We start from the raw sequence: 17742 nt of genomic DNA, 5'->3' as shown, positions 1-17742 counted from the left end.
GCAGGCGATGTCTGGCATTTTTTTTTTTTATAGTCTAGCTTGTTCTGTCAGCTAAACATTAACACTCGCCTGCAGAGTTAATGTTTGCTATTTGTTTTTGTCTGTCTGTTAATGGGATTAAAGCAAAAACCGCATGGCTGTGTCTCGCTCACCATGTGGCATATCTCGGCCAAACAAGAGACCGTAGTTCCCTTTTTTTATTTTTGTGAGAAAACTGTATTCAATCGCATTTTCTCTCAGATAAGATTAAAAGTTACTTCAAAGTCCTGATGGCGACACGGTTAACCGGACATAGAAAGACATGTTTGTGTCCAATTTAGTGAGATGTGACAGATGGCAGCAATCCTACAGTGATCTAAGTCCGGGTTCTCCATTTCATTGGCTGCGGGATTCATGTGGTGCTTATAGGTTATCACATCGGGGGCATGATACTGGGCCTGATACCAGACAAACCATGTGATGATCTTATTATCACATACTAATTTCATCAAAAGACCATTTTATTTCAAGACATTTTTCAGTTTATGACATGTGTTACATGTATATGTAAACAGTGTAAACACAATAATTTCAGCATTTTATCAACATCTTATCAATATGTAATGGTAATGGTTTTACTTCATTTGAACATGCATCAGATTACAATTGAATGCATCACATAATCAGTTCCCAGTTCCACATGTCCAAAAGGAGTAGGAAGAAGTAGAGCTTATTAAATCCTACCCCTCCATCTGGTACTTTTACAATCAATAACTGTTACATTTGTTCACTTCCTGCTTTCCTAATATAGTTTAAGTTTTAATTTTATATATTTTTTAAATATATTTTTTTATTTTATATGTTATGTGTGTGGTAATATGTATATGTTATAATTCATTATATTTTTTATAATTTTTTAATTTTATATTCTATGTGTGGTAGTATGTGTGGTAGTATGTATATGCTATTTTATTTATTTATTTTTATATTTTTATATTTTTTATTTTACTTTTCTTCAATGCTACACTTCTTCACTACTTCAGTAGGTTCTGGTTTTCCACACCAAAATATCTGATAAAACATTCCACCGTTCTCAAATATCTTAATTTTTTATTTTTCTATACACAAAATAAGATACAAAAAATAAATAAACAAATGAAGAATAAAGACAATAAATCAATCAATCAGTAATAAATAAGTAAAATAATAATAAAACAGCAAATAAGAAAAACGTACAGTATTAACAGTTATTTAACTTTTTAATATTATATTATATTAATATGACACTTATTAATTTTACCCAATTAGCAAGCTAGCATCGTACTCAGTTCCATCTGGGAGCAGCGTCTTACTTTAACAACATGTTTGATGAGATGCTTCATCTTGACGGGTATTTTCCATTTTATTCCAAATCATTTCCTGCATTTATTTGCACCCAGCGTCATAAGCCTTTAGCTTCATTGCTAATCCAAAGCAAAACAGGGCGGGGCAACAGGGTAGGGTAACAGTATGGGCGGGGCAAAATCATGTTAATTGTGTCCGGTGTGCAACAATTTCAACATTAAACTTTGGTATCAATCGTGGGGCCCTCAAACTAGCGTCCTGGCCACATTTGGCCCGTGGGCCGCAAGTTTGAGACCCCTGCTGTAGTATGTGATAAGTGATCTAAGCCCGGAATAGCAAATAGTTTCCTGCGTTTGTGTGTCTTCCTCAGACTGCCCCACCGCGTCGGCCTATCGATGGGTGAATCCGGCTCGCGACGCTCCACGCTTGTTTCCCGCCTGCCCATCTTCCGCCGGAGCAACAGCAAGCGGCAGGAGTCTCTGCCGTCTTCGCCGTCGTCGGGCGGCAACTGCGTTCACACCTCGTCGCCCTCCAGCACCAACTCCAGCTCGGGGAGCACCGGCAAACGTCGGAGCCTCTTCCGCACGCCCTCGCTCAGCTTCTCGGCCAAACGCAACAGCCACCCGCGTGTCCAGCCCGTCAATTTGAACCTCACGCCGCCGCTGGCACAGACCGCGGACGCCAATGGGAACAGTCAGACGATAACGGCGCCCAAGTCGCGCCACTCGTTCGGCTTCGGAAGCCACAGGCATAAGAAAATCACACGGTCTCAGACTGAAGATTTTGAAAAAGCGCCGTCGTCGTCCTCGTCGTCTTCGACCAATCGTAACGTGTTCATCAACTGCCTCAGCGGATCCGGCGCCAACGAGGCCGACGACTCGGGGTTCATCGAAGACTACGGCAGCAGACGCTCCTCCCGCCACAAGAAGCAGCTGCTGCCCAAATCCCTCTCCGCTCACCACCGCTTCTCTCGGACCAACTCCGACCAACACAGACCTCCGTTAGGCAACCCGGACCACCCCAGTCCCAATGCCACTGCCGCCCAGGGGGCTGGCGGTCTCACCCCGGGGTCGTGGCCCGGCGACGCCGCCCTGGAGAGCTCCCTCCAGTCTCCCATGATATCCGAGGATCGGACCACAGCCGTCACCCCTTCCGAGTTCATCCCCATCACAGAGGACTCGGTTTCTGAGGTTGATGCCTTGCCGGCTCCAAGCCCTGGACCCACGTCGGTGTCTGGACTGGTCTCCGCTCCAACTGAGGGTCCACCCGCCCCGCAGACCTTCAGTGGGCACGTCTCTTCCTCACAGGTATTGTTTGATTTCCGTTTTATACAGTGAACCGTGACAACTCTGCTAAATTGTCTGTGCAATAAAATGCTCCACACTAAAAGCACAAATGGAGATTTATCTATAAAAAAGAGCTTAGCTTTGAGGTGCCCCTGGATTTGAAGAACAAATAATAAAAGTGAGAATATTTATGAGTGCAGGGTACTAAGTGTGAAATACGGCATTAAACCCGAGCACCAGGCGTGAAAAGTCTTATTATTGAAAGTCTATGCTAGTCTTCACAGCCGTGCGCTTGCCTCCATTCACGGATTTGATTTCATATTTCTAAGAATATGAGCTAATATTTTCAATCACTTGTCAGACATTCTTGGTAACTTCAGTGTCGTCTTCTCAGGTTTTCTTCACCGCGGCCAAATCCAGCTGTGAAAAACCTTTACTCCCCGACACCAGCACAGCAAACACCACCGACTACGAGACGGCCATTTCTCTCTCGGAACCGGAGACCGCCGTGCCCTGCGTGCCTCCGAAAGAACAATCGCCGGACGAGAGGAAGGAGAGAGAGGAAGAACGAGAGCAAGCCAGGAAAGAGACTTCAGCAGCGGCAGCGAGGGGAAACGAGCGCGCGGGGGGGAACAACCGCGTCGAGACCACCAGCGAGAGCGAGGCGGGAGCGCCGCCGCCGCCGCCGCCGCCGCCGCCGCCGCGCAGCGAAGCTTGCCACTCGTACCCGGAGCAGGCGGAGAGGAGGACGAGGAAGGAGAGAGGAAGCTTCTGCGGCTGCCATGAACCCAGGTCGTGCCACCTAAGGAAGCCACACACAGGTAACGTACCGTCAATAGGAAAAGTCATTTGCGTGTCCCGGGATTCCGTACACCCGGGTTTTCCTGAACTCCGGAGCAGTTTGGTGCAAAACGATGAAGTACACTAAATGTAATTCATATTTTTTTACCCAACAAAACTGCTTTATAAGAAACATTTTTGTCATAAAAGATTTTTCTCCCTTTTTTTCTTATGAAATTAAGATTTTTTTTCAATTAGTGAATGATTTTTAAAATCAAAATAATTGGAAATTTTTTTTTTTTTTTTCATAAAATTTCACATATCACATTTTTGTCATAAAATATATTTTTTTGTTTGGTGCTCTCGTGCAAATTCATTCATTCATTCATTTTCTACCGCTTATCCTCACGAAGGTCACGGTTGTTTCAGAAATTCATATTTTTTCCCAACAAAACTGCTTTGTAAGAAACATTTTTGTCATAAAACTACAATTTTTTCCCCTCAAATTTAAAACATTTTCTCATAATATTATGACATCACTCCTAACAGTAGAGTTTTTTTTTATATGTAAGACTAAAGATTTTTCTCTCTTTTTTTCTCATGAAATGATAAATCTTTTTCAATAAATGAATGACTTTTTAAATCAAAATAATTGGAAAAATAATGATTTTTTTTCCATAAAATTTCACATCACATTTTTGTCATAAAATATTTTTTTTGGTTTGGTGCTCTCATTTTTTTTTATATATAAGACTAAAGATTTTTCTCCCTTTTTTTTCTCATGAAATGAAAATCAATCAGTCAGTAATAAATATAATAATAATAATAAAACGGCAAATAATAAAAATTTTAGAAACCACATATAGTTGGTGGGTAGACAAATTATTTTTTTCAGATTAAAATGAACAAAGCATTATTAGAGCCCTGTAGACATGACAAAACACGACTATAGTCACATTTATAATCTTTTTATTTACAACATATTGCGCAACTGCAGGGTCTTGAGACACATGCTAACTCGCAAACTAGAGAGCTAGCGACCTAAACGGTAGCCTCCAAGTTATTTCCTTTTAACTTAAATAGCCAAAAAGTTACCACTTCCACACGGATAGGGAGGATAACTATTAACAGTTATTTAACCTTTAACATGAACATTAATCAAACGTAATAATTTTTTCTGGGTACATGATACCATACAGCGTCCATATCAAACTTGCGCGGGGCGCACTGACATTAAACTGTTGCGGGAACGCATGTTTGAGACCCCTGGTTTACATGAACATTTATGTAAGTTTATCTCTATAATACTAGCAAGATCCGGTGTTAGCAAGAGTACTCGAACAACACAGTCGGCCCTCGTTTATTGCGGTTCATTGGTTCCAGATCCGACCACGATCAGTGAATTTCCGAAAAGTAGGACTCATGAAGCAGGAATTATGATGTCATCTAATTCCTGAGAATCTATATATACCTTATCTTTCAATATTTGTGACCAATATTAGACGATAAACAACCACAAAACAGCAATCATTTGTAGAACACAAAACACAAAATATGCTGTAGAAAATCACACAAACAACAAACCTTTTATTTTTTTATTTGCATTTATTTATTTATTTATTTATTACTTAAAAGCGTGTTCAGTTAGTTTCAGGACAAATGTTCAATTACGCCCGCGCTTTCTAAAAAAGCTTTCACGGCAACATACACTTTGTAAAACTATTCAGTATGCAAATAATGCGGCGAGAGAGGCCTCTGTTTAGCCCCAAAAACTCTTTTTTTTTTTTTTTTTTTTTCTCCCCCACATTCACTATTTGTAGTCATTATATAGCACTCGGCTGTTTGCTTGCCAGATTGTTGTGACTCACGTTGTTGATTTAGTCCAAAACAGAACCCAAGGCTGTATATATATGCAGTGAGTGAGGGCATCAATAAAGGGAACCTCAAGTTCATTGTGTGTATTTTTCCCCCCTTCATGCAGCTTCCCTGTGCAGCAGCGTCAGCCCGTACCACGAGGTCATGCGCTTGGAGCGGCGTCTGCGCTCCTCCTCCGAAGGCGCCGGCGGCCCCCGCGTCCACGCCAACCCGAGCGCGGAGGGATGCGGTCTGCTGAAACACAGGAACAACTCGTCGTCATCCAAACTGGGAAGTCTGGTAGGCGCACGTTTAATGATGTCTGCTTGTTACACACGGCTCCATTGATGTAGGGCAGGGGTCTCAAACATGCGGCCCGCGGGGCCAAATGTGCACGGTGGACAAGTGGATAGCGTGTACGTGACACAGTAAGATGATGTGAAACGGGGAATGAGTAGGATTAAATGAGCTGTGCTTCTTCCTACTCCTTTTCGGACATGCGGAATTGTAAAATGAAGCATTTCGACGTAAACTGTTTGCATGTTAGAAATAAATTAAAATAAATTAAAATTAAAATTAAATAAAAATAAATAAAATAAATAAAATAAATAAAATAAATAAAATAAATAAAATAAATAAAAAACCAAAATTACAACTTTTTCTTGAAATTACTGCAAATTTTTTACATTTTTGCTGTCGCTTTTTTTGGTTTTCTTGTTAAATTATATTTTTTAGAACGAGTCCGGGCCGATAAAACAACAGCCACAGGCTGTAATTCGCACCCGGGCCGCACTTTGGACACCCCTGAAATAAAATAATTTGAGGTGACACTATTATTATATTTACAATGCACGCATATACTGAGCAGCTTTTTGCTTACTCATCATTATCGGGGGAAAAAAAACAACAATTACAATATGAAGAAATATCTCATTTTTATGCCAACATCACTTTTTACAATTGATAGTGATGTCAAATTATTAAAACTAAAAAAAGAATATTGAATTGATCACCAAATATTTTTCTTCACATATTCATATTAGAATACTTACGGTAATTCTAAGTCAGTCTAATACAGGGGTCTCAAACATGCGGCCCGCGGGCCAAATGTGGCCCGCAGGACACTAGTTTGAGGCCCCCGCCTTGATATGAAAGTTCAATGTTAGTTTGATATGGATGCTGTATGGTATCATGTACCCAGAAAAAAATTATTACGTTTGATTAATGTTCATGTTAAAGGTTAAATAACTGTTAATAGTTATCCTCCCTATCCGTGTGGAAGTGGTAAGTTTTTGGCTATTTAAGTTTAAAGGAAATAACTTGAAGGCTACCGTTTAGGTTGCTAGCTCTCTAGTTTGCGAGTTAGCATGTGTCTCAAGACCCTGCAGTTGCGCAATATGTTGTAAATAAAAAGAGTATAAATGTGACTATAGTCGTGTTTTGTCATGTCTACAGGGCTCTAATAATGCTTTGTTCATTTTAATCTGAAAAAAGTTTTTTATTATTATTATTATTATTTATTTATTACTGATTGATTGATTTTTATTCTTGATTTATTTTTCATCTTATTTTGTGCAGAAAAATAAAAAGTAAGATATTTGAGAACAGTGGAATGTTTTATCAGAGCTTTTATTGTAGAAAATTGAAACCAAAGCAAAGTTTATTCATTTTTTTGTTTTTAATAAATGCGTTTTTTTGTTGTTTTTTTTTGGAAAACCTGATGCGCCAGACCCTAGCTCCAGTGGCCCCCAAGTAAATTGAGTTTATTGGAAGATATGCCCAACCACTAGTCCACCGTGCTGCACGGAAGCAGCATAGCAGAACAAAAAAATCGATGTTCCGTTATAGCGCCCATTTACGATAAAAGTACATAATATATGGATATGAATAAAGCGTGTTTACTTACTTCTTGATCTTATCTCGCTATCCCAATGGCGTCGCCTTGAGGTATGTTTTATTGTGCTGTCATGTTTGTTGTTTTGCTGCCTTTCCTCACTGACAGCCGGATAATAACACAGTGGGCTGACAACAGATTGCGCTCAATTCCGCTTGACAAGATAATAACGCAAAAGAGTCCTCCCGAGATCCTTTTTCTGTTTATTGTTGATAAAAGTCAAAACAACTTTGAATGCACTTTTCCTCCCTTATTTACGCTCACGCGGAGAACTTTCTGCTCGAAAAGTGAACGCACCGAAGTGGCGCTTCAATGAATCATACAGTCATGCACTCAAGCAGAGTTGAGAGAGACGGAGCGAGCGAGCGAGGGTGTCGTCTGCCTAGCATCTCATTTCACCTGGAGGGTCTTGAACAGTCGCCTTTTGGACGTGCAAGTTGCAGGAGTGCAGCTAAAGACCAAATAATCGCTTCATCTTCAAATACCCGTTGATTCAAAGTGCATCGTAATGAAGTTGTAGTACCTCAGAATCCTTCGCCGACGTTTTGCGGAGTCAACAGTGTGAATCTGTGGGATTTGTTAGCGTTAGCATGCCCTTTGAATGTGAATGGGATGCTGGTGGTGGACGTTTTAATGCAACTGGATTGGTAGGGTTCATTTATGTTATGTTAGTTTAATTGGTGACTCCAATGGCGACAATAGAATTAAAAATAAACAATGAAACCTTGGCATGCACGGTGTCGCCACTACAAGCTCCCTTACAGCTGGGAGACCCGAGTTCAATCCCAGCCTCGGCCATCTCTGTGTGGAGTTTGCATGTTCTCCTCCTGTGCATTGCAAGCACCCCCCCCCCCCCCCCCCCTTCTGCCCCCACATTCCAAAAACATGCTAGGTTAATTGGCGACTCCAAATTGTCCATAGGTATGAATGTGAGTGTGAATGGTTGTTTGTCTATATGTGCCCTGTGATTGGCTGGCCACCAGTCCAGGGTGTACCCCGCCTCTCGCCCGAAGACAGCTGGGATAGGCTCCAGCACCCCCGTGACCCTCGTGAGGAAAAGCGGTAGAAAATGAATGAATGAATGAATAAACAATGAAACCTTGCGATGCACGGTGTCCGAGCGGTTAGTGCGCAGCTGGGGAGCTCCCTTACAGCCGAGAGACCCGAGTTCAATCCCAGCCTCGGCCATCTCTGTGTGGAGTTTGCAAGTTCTCCCTGTGCATTGCAAGGTTTCCCCCCCACATTCCAAAAACATGCTAGGTTAATTGGCAACTCCAATGGCGACAATAGAATTAAAAAATAAACAATGAAACCTTGGCATGCACGGTGTCCGAACGGTTAGTGCGCAGCTGGGGAGCTCCCTTACAGCCGAGAGACCCGAGTTCAATCCCAGCCTCGGCCATCTCTGTGTGGAGTTTGCAAGTTCTCCCTGTGCATTGCAAGGTTTCCCCCCCACATTCCAAAAACATGCTAGGTTAATTGGCGACTCCAAATTGTCCATAGGTATGAATGTGAGTGTGAATGGTTGTTTGTCTTTATGTGCCCTGTGATTGGCTGGCGACCAGTCCAGTATGTACCTCGCCTCTCGCCCCAAGACAGCTGGGATAGGCTCCAGCACCCCCGTGACCCTCGTGAGGATAAACGGCAGAAAATGAATGAATGAATACATTTTCACACTGCATGTAGTCTGCCACGGCATGTCCGACATGATCGAGTGAAAAGAAGTTCTCCTCCCATTCCGTGTGGAAGTGGTATTTTTTGGGCTTCTAACTTTGCCCTTCTTCCCTACTCCATTTGAAACAGTTCCGCTAACAGTTCAGCTAACAAGTTAGCTCCGTAGCATGCTATTTTTAACAATGCAATGCGGTGCAAACAAAGAATAATACGATTCTGAAGGTGACTGTAGGGGTGTTATTTCATGCCTACAGGGCTCTAATAATGGTAAAAATTGTAGATTTTCGATGCCAAAACTATGAAAAATATACTCCACCTCTCACCCAAAAATAACTGGGATAGGCTCCAGCATACCTGCAACCCTAGTGAAGATAAGCTGCATACAAAATGGATGGATGGGGAAAAAATGACATTTCATAGGACCTACAAGTAGTTGTAATTTTGCCATGAATTGTTGTATGGAAGGCTGCACAGGGGTCGAGTGGTTAGCGTGCAGACCTCACAGCTAGGAGACCAGGGTTAAATTCCACCCTCGGCCATCTCTGTGTGGAGTTTGCATGTTCTCCCCGTGCATGCGTGGGTTTTCTCTGGGTACTCCGGTTTCCTCCCACATTCCAAAAAACACGCTAGGTTAATTGCCGCCCGAAGACAGCTGGGATAGGCTCCAGCACCCCCTGCGACCCTTGTGAGGAAAAGCGGATTGAATGAATGAAGCTCATCTATCATTCTGTTTACTTTGCATTGTTGCCTTGTATGCTGTATGCACCTGCTCCATTAAAGTACTGCATCTAAATGTCATTTCTACTGACACGGTACGAGCTTTTTCGGAGTAAACACAACCCCACAGCATTCCACTCTCCTCCCCGTTGCGGATGTCATTGTGCTCTGCATTTCAGACAGCGGAGCCGAGCCGCTAATGAGACCCGAGTCTGATATTATGTCCATTAGCACGAGGATTATGCGCAACTCAAACGGCATAACTGAGGTAAAAAAAGGTGGCCTTCATCTTTTTTCCAACAGTGTGCGGCTATTAGCTTCAATGCCTTAGATCAGGGGTCTCAAACATGCGGCTCGCGGGCCAAATGTGGCCCGCATGACACTATTTTGAGGCCCCCGCCTTGATATGAAAGTTTAATGTTTGATATGGATGCTGTATGGTATCATGTACCCAGAAAAAATTATTACGTTTGATTAATGTTCATGTTAAAGGTTAAATAACTGTTAATAGTTATCCTCCCTATCCGTGTGGAAGTGGTAAGTTTTTGGCTATTTAAGTTTAAAGGAAATAACTTGAAGGCTACCGTTTAGGTCGCTAGCTCTCTAGTTTAGCGAGTTAGCATGTGTCTCAAGACCCTGCAGTTGCGCAATATGTTGTAAATAAAAAGAGTATAAATGTGACTATAGTCGTGTTTTGTCATGTCTACAGGGCTCTAATAATGCTTTGTTCATTTTAATCTGAAAAAAATAATTGGTCTACCCACCAACTATATGTGGTTTCTTAAGTTTTTATTATTATTATTATATTTATTTATTACTGATTGATTTTTTTAATTTATTTTTGATTTTTTTTTTTTTCATCTTACTTTTTATTTTTCTACACAAAATAAGATATTTGAGAACAGTGGAATGTTTTATCAGAGCTTTTATTGTAGAAAATCGGAACCAAAGCGAAGTTTAAAATTTTTTTTTGTTTTTAATAAATGTGTTTTTTTTTTTTTCTCACCCAGACCCTAGCTCCAGTGGCCCCCAAGTAAATTGAGTTTGAGACCCCTGCATTAGGCTGCGATAATGCCCATGCTGTATGGTATCATGTACCCAGAAAAAATTATTACGTTTGATTAATGTTCATGTTAAAGGTTAAATAACTGTTAATAGTTATCCTCCCTATCCGTGTGGAAGTGGTAATTTTTTGTCCATTTAAGTTATTAAATTTGAGTTTGAGACCCCTGCCTTAGATGAAAATGAAAACATTGTATTTTAAAAAAAAAAATTCATGCTGTAAAAACAACTATATAATATTACTTTGTCATGCAGGGACAGCAGCTGCTTCCAAATAAGCACAGGCTTTTAGTTATTCCTTCATGTTGTTGTGTTGTTGCTCAGAAAGTCCTTTTTTTCCCCACCCTCCTCCTCCTCCTCCTCCTCCTCCTCCTCCTCCTCCTCTTCATGTCTGACGAAGCGTGGAAGGCAGCCTGTGTATAGGAGATCAATACGGGAATGAGGCTGTAGCATTGTTTTAGTCCAAACAACAGTGATGAGAGCTGAACACGCTCGCTTATTGGATTCTCAGAGCCCCTTCATGCTGCTTGGATTTAGTTGTTTTTTTTTTTTCCACAAGTGTGAGAGTTTTAAACAACATCTTTTCAGCCATATTCGGTATAAAATGCGGTCACATCAGTCACCATACAGCAGTGGAAGCATTTCATTGGATCCCAGGCATTCACTGAGGGGGGAAGAAGTTAGAACAGGGGTCTCAAACTCAAGTTACCTGGGGGCCACTGGAGCTAGGGTCTGGGTGAGGCTGGACGGCATCAGGTTTTCCAAAAAAAACCCCAAAAAACGCATTTATTAAAAACAGAAAAATTAATAAACTTTGTTTTGGTTCCGATTTTCTACAAGAAAAGCTCTGATAAAACATTCCACTGTTCTCAAATATCTTAATTTTTATTTTTCTACACAAAATAAGATCAAGAATAAAGAAAATAATCAATCAGTAATAAATAAATATAATAATAATAATAATAACTTAAGAAACCACATATAGTTGGTGGGTAGACAAATTATTTTTTTCAGATTAAAATGAACAAAGCATTATTAGAGCCCTGTAGACATGACAAAACACGACTATAGTCACATTTATACTCTTTTTATTTACAACATATTGCGCAACTGCAGGGTCTTGAGACACATGCTAACTCGCAAACTAGAGAGCTAGCGACCTAAATGGTAGCCTTCAAGTTATTTCCTTTAAACTTAAAAAGCCAAAAACTTACCACTTCCACACGGATAGGGAGGATAACTATTAACAGTTATTTAACCTTTAACATGAACATTAATTAAACGTAATAATTTTTTTTTGGGTACATGATACCATACAACATCCATATCAAACATTAAACTTTCATATCAAGGCGGGGGCCTCAAACTAGTGTCCTGCGGGCCACATTTGGCCCGCGTGTTTGAGACCCCTGTATTAGACAGACTCAGAATTACCGTAAGTATTCTAATATGAATACGTGAAGAAAAATATTTGGTGATCAATTCAATATTCTTTTTTTAGTTTTAATAAATTGACATCACCATCAATTGTAAAAAATGATGTTGGCATAAAAATATCATAATTGTTTTTTTTTTTCCTCCCGATAATGATGAGTAATAATGTCCACGCAGCAAAAAGCTGCTCAGTATATGCGTGCATTGTAAATATAATAATAATGTCACCTCAAATTATTTTATTTCAGGGGTGTCCAAAGTGCGGCCCGGGTGCAAATTACTGCCTGCGGCTGTTGTTTTATCGGCCCCGACTCTTTCTAAAAATACAATTTAACAAGAAAACCAAAAAAAGCGACAGCAAAAATGTTAAAAATTTGCAATAATTTCCAGAAAAAGTTGTAATTTTGGTTTGAATTTATTTCCAACATGCATACAGTTTATATCAAAATGTTTCATGTTACAAGCCTGAAAAGGAGTAGGAAGAAGCAAAGCTTATTTAAATCCTACTCATTCTCATTTCACATCATCTCTGTCATGTGTCACGTACATGCTATCCACTTGTCCACCGTGCGGCCGTGGAGTTAAATGGAATATTACGAGAAATAAACAAAATATGGTTAATAGGTTTATCACAATATTACATGAAGACAATTTATGAAGATGATTTACACAGGAAGTAAATAAAAATAAAACAATAAAAACAATTGGGGTGAATGACCGAAGTTCATACTTACCTTACTTTCATTTTTCATTATGTGGCCCTTGCTGTGGCCCCTGATTTCATTGGATTTTTATTTTATAACTTGCCTGCCGTGCGTGTTGATAGCAGGAGAACATTATATATATATTTATAAAAAAATATATATAATATTTATATATATTTATATGACAACATAGTGTACAAAATTGCAGTATTTATTTGTTCAATTAAAATGAAAACATCACTCTGACAGCAATTGAGTGCAATTTATTATTGAGTTTTATTGATGTTAGAATAAGCAGGAGCGCCATTAGCACTTCCCTTAATGACCATTAGATGGCAGCATTGGCTTTAAAAAAAACATTCCTCATCCTTGTAGTCTCTGAATGATGCAGACATTTTGTACAATGTCAACATTAAATTGTATTGATGGAATAACACCCAAGTTCTTTGTTACTTTGTATTCTACTCCTTTTATAGAATTGTTTTTTTTGTTTCTGAGATGAATTGCCGCTTTCTTTTTGATGTAACTTTATTGATCAATACGGCTCTTAGCTCTGTTCATTCATTATTATGTTTTTTTTTTTCTTTAATATTGAAGTCATAATGAGGGATTAAGTCTGCTTTGTGTCCCAACGTCAAAGCAGGTTCTGCAGCTCTTATTACTAAAGATAACATTAGCACTTTTTAAAATTTTTTTTTATAAGGAGTGATTAAAACATGTTTTAATCATTCCGTGCCTTTAGTGTCTGGATTTAATCTATTTTAATTAGCATGACTCTGTAGTGCTTTGCAGTACATGTGCTTAATCAGTGTCTTTTCCCATATTATATATATATGAACATATTTTATGATATGCTATAACATGTAAAATGCTTCATTTGAGATTTAACCGGCCTTTGTGTTATGTCTTTAGGATGTCCTGAACAATCTGGGCTCCTCTGAGCTGGATGAGGATGATCTCATGTTGGATCTGGACCTGTCTGACGATCAACGCCATCGTCATGGTAATTTATCAGTATATGTATACAGTATATATTTCTTGTAACTAAGTCAGGGGCCCTCAAACTCAATTTACTTGGGGGCCACTGGAGCTTGGGTCTGGGTGAGACTGGGCCGCATCAGGTTCCCCCCCCCCCCCCCCCAAAAATGCATTTATTAAAAACAAAAAAACTAGAAAAGCTCTGTTAAAACATTCCACTGTTCTCAAATATCTTACTTTTTATTTTTATACACAAAATAAGATGAAAAATAAGCAAATCAAGAATAAACAAAATCAATCAATCAGTAATAAATAAATAAATATAATAATAATAATAATAAAACGGCAAATAATAAAAACTTAAGAAACCACATATAGTTGCCGGGTAGACAAATTATTTTTTCAGATTAAAATGAACAAATCATTATTAGAGCCCTGTAGACATGACAAAACACGACTATAGTCACATTTATACTCTTTTTATTTACAACATATTGCGCAACCGCAGGGTCTTGAGACACATGCTAACTCACAAACTAGAGCGCTAGCGACCCAAACGGTAGCCTTCAAGTTATTTCCTTTAAACTTAAAAAGCCAAAAACTTACCACTTCCACACGGATAGGGAGGATAACTATTAACAGTTATTTAACCTTTAACATGAACATTAATCAAACGTAATAATTTTTTCTTTTTTCTATTTTACTAAATATGCAACACGAGCGCCTCCTTTATTAGCATATCAACATTTCACCAGTGATTTGTAACAGTTAACACATGCAAGTGAGGTGTTTTCACAGGGAAAAACTCATTTACGCTAATATTTCACACATTACAACAACAGGCATAACAAAATAAAGATGAGGCTTTAGAGCAGCAGCGGCAGGCAGCACCATTTGTCAAGCGTGAGGCATGTCTGGAATAAAGTGTGTGTGAGTGGGGTGTGGGGGGGGTTCAGCAGTGGAAATAGGTACGTGTCAGCAAAATATCAGTTCTCAACAAGAAAAAAAGCAGTTTTTGTGAAAAGGTAAAGTTCAAGCATAACTTTCAATTTATTTTTATTTTTATTTTTATTTTTATTTTTATTTTTATTTTTATTTTTATTTTTATTTTTATTTTTATTTTTATTTTTATTTTTATTTTTATTTTTATTTTTATTTTTATTTTTATTTTTATTTTTATTTTACAATCAGTAACTGTTACATTTGCTCACTTCCTTATTTTTATTTTTATTTTACAATCAGTAACTGTTACATTTGCTCACTTCCTTATTTTTATTTTTATTTTTATTTTTATTTTTATTTTTATTTTTATTTTTATTTTTATTTTTATTTTTATTTTTATTTTTATTTTTATTTTTATTTTTATTTTTATTTTTATTTTTATTTTTATTTTTATTTTTATTTTACAATCAGTAACTGTTACATTTGCTCACTTTTTTATTTTTATTTTTATTTTTATTTTTATTTTTATTTTTATTTTTATTTTTATTTTTATTTTTATTTTTATTTTTATTTTTATTTTTATTTTTATTTTTATTTTTATTAATTTATTTTTATTAATTTATTTTTATTGGCCACCAGTCCAGGGTGTACCCCACCTCTTGCCCCAAGACAGCTGGGATAGGCTCCAGCACCCCTGCGACCCTCGTGAGGAAAAGCGGTAGAAAAATGAATGAATGAACGAATGATTCCCAATGTTTTGTTGTTACTGCTGCTTAGTAGATATAATGTTATATTATACAATGGTTATCTTATTTTTCCACTTGTATGACCCCAGAATGGATTCAATCACTGGAAATAATTTCCTTCAGGGTTAAGCAACAGCACTCGGCTTATTGGGCGCCATCCGGACAGGAAGTTTATACCCTTTCAGAGGGCACCGGCCGAATGTAGCGACATTATTAATACGCTCCGGAAAAAGACTCACACAGCCTAGCGTGCTTAGTCATCAACCCTAACGCTTTTGCAGACACTGGAGTAGGAAATTAAGAGTTTGATGAATTATTGCTATAAAGTTGAGAGTTTGTGCAGGCGCTCGAAGCGTTTGATTCCTCTGTGGCACGTTTAGGGAACTCTGCTGGGTGAAAAGCAGATGCACAAAGCTGCTGCATACACACATACAACACTACAGATATATGTGACCCCCCCCTGTTGGAGTCTTTTATTAAAAAGCAAGCAGTTTTATTGCAATTTGTAACCAGTGGTGTTCGCCTGCTGCGTTCCTCCTCCTCACCAACTGTGACTCACATTGTGCAAAATCAGATAGGGTGTCACTTGGAAGATAAGGCGATATGGCGGTGATGCATTGTGGGCTTCATGGCAAGGTTTTATCCACGCGTGTACCATGCACAGCGCTGCCGCAAAGGTGCGTTTTGGGCTCCAAAATGGTACAAGTTAGCATTTGACCGGACGGAAAAGCATACGATAACCATCGTCATGTCATGTTAGTCAAGCCGCTTTCACACTTGCATGTGTTTGTGTCGTGTACAATGACAGGAAGTACCCGGAGAAAACCCACGCATGCACTAGACCGCCGTGCCGCCCTAAAACATCTGTATGTTTAAAAAAAATAATAACTTTTTGTTTAAAGAATTTCAAGCAAGGCTGCACGGCGGACGAGTGGTTAGCATGCAGACCTCACAGCTAGGAGACCAGGGTTCAATTCCAACCTCGGCCATCTCTGCGTGGAGTTTGCATGTTCTCCCCGTGCATGTGTAGGTTTTCTCCAGGTACTCCGGTTTCCTCCCACATTCCAAAAACATGCTAGGTTAATTAGCGACTCCAAATTGTCCATAGGTATGAATGTGAGTGTGAATGGTTGTTTGTCTATATGTGCCCTGTGATTGGCTGGCCACCAGTCCAGGGTGTACCGGGCCTCTCGTCAGAAGACAGCTGGGATAGGCTCCAGCACCCCCTGCGACCCTCGTGAGGAAAAAGCGGTAGAAAATGAGTGAATGAATGAATACCGGTATTTTACTGCTGATTATAAAGAACAGAAAAAGGTAGAACCAAACTGTCTTTTGTATATCCACCATGTGAATACACCCCAAGAACACAATTGGCTGATACCGAGAGGCACGGCTTTAAAAAAAAAAATGTCTGGGGTTGATTGGGTTACTTAGGGGTTATCATGAAAAACTGTTTCTCTGTAAAATATGATTGTAATTGTCGTTTCCATGGCAATTACAGTTTCAAGACATGTTCTTATCCACTTGTGTGTGTGTGTGTGTGTGTGTGTGTGCAGTTTCCAGAGAAGACTCCAGCCAGTCTTTGGCTTCCTGTCTCAACCTGCTCCCGTCACCCGTCGACCCCTTCGCCGATCGCATCCTGGGGAAAGACAACAGTCAGAGGTTAGACTCCATTAAATATAAAATACACTTTGATTCCGCAACGGTTGCGCAACTGCACCGCCTCATGTCACACTGACAGCCATTTTGAATGTTAGCTCGCCTCATTAAGCGGAATAAGTAATCTTAAAATATTCATGCAAGTGTGTTCAATGGATACCTCGGCGACACTGTTAAACGTTATGCAGAAAGTTTTCATGCAGCTCTTATACTGGATCTCCACGGGTAGTTAGACCCCACGGGGGGGGGGTGTATTCTCTGCAACACACAACAACGCCGGAGGGGGGTATCGTCTCCGAGAAGTTGCTGATCTAGCGTCTTGCCCAACATGACACACAAGTTGATGAAACGACAGACGGCCTGCCAAATAAATGAATCAGTAAGCTCTTTCTCTTTGAATAAATATGCAAGGTGTCTTTTTTTTTTCTCGTGTTCCCACGCGGCCCGCCGGCCAAATGTGGCCCGCAGGACACTAATTTGAGGCCCCCGCCTTGATATGAAAGTTTAATGTTTGATATGGATGCTGTATGGTATCATGTACCCAGAAAAAATTATTACGTTTGATTAATGTTCATGTTAAAGGTTAAATAACTGTTAATAGTTATCCTCCCTATCCGTGTGGAAGTGGTAAGTTTTTGGCTATTTAAGTTGAAAGGAAATAACTTGGAGGCTACCGTTTAGGTCGCTAG

At 39.4% G+C, this 17742-nt stretch overlaps 1 protein-coding gene across 3 annotated transcripts in view; it reads left to right on the top strand.

The window, feature by feature from the left end:
* Nucleotides 1–17742, top strand: part of ccser1 (coiled-coil serine-rich protein 1) — a 164065-nt gene that overhangs the window by 6708 nt on the left and 139615 nt on the right. For all 3 annotated transcript variants that reach the window (XM_078789466.1, XM_078789467.1, XM_078789468.1), the window contains exons 2-6: nucleotides 1694–2630; nucleotides 3004–3430; nucleotides 5371–5543; nucleotides 13641–13731; nucleotides 16951–17056. In XM_078789466.1, coding sequence (XP_078645592.1) covers nucleotides 1694–2630; nucleotides 3004–3430; nucleotides 5371–5543; nucleotides 13641–13731; nucleotides 16951–17056 — 1734 coding nt within the window. The remainder of the gene's footprint in view (nucleotides 1–1693; nucleotides 2631–3003; nucleotides 3431–5370; nucleotides 5544–13640; nucleotides 13732–16950; nucleotides 17057–17742) is intronic.

This window comes from Doryrhamphus excisus, linkage group LG3 (assembly GCF_037039965.1).
Source record: "Doryrhamphus excisus strain RoL-2023G ecotype Guam linkage group LG3, RoL_Dexc_Guam_v1.1, whole genome shotgun sequence".
NCBI classification, from domain to species: Eukaryota; Metazoa; Chordata; class Actinopteri; order Syngnathiformes; family Syngnathidae; genus Doryrhamphus; species Doryrhamphus excisus.
Note: the sequence above shows the minus strand (reverse complement) of the source record. Positions and strands in the feature narration are given on the sequence as shown.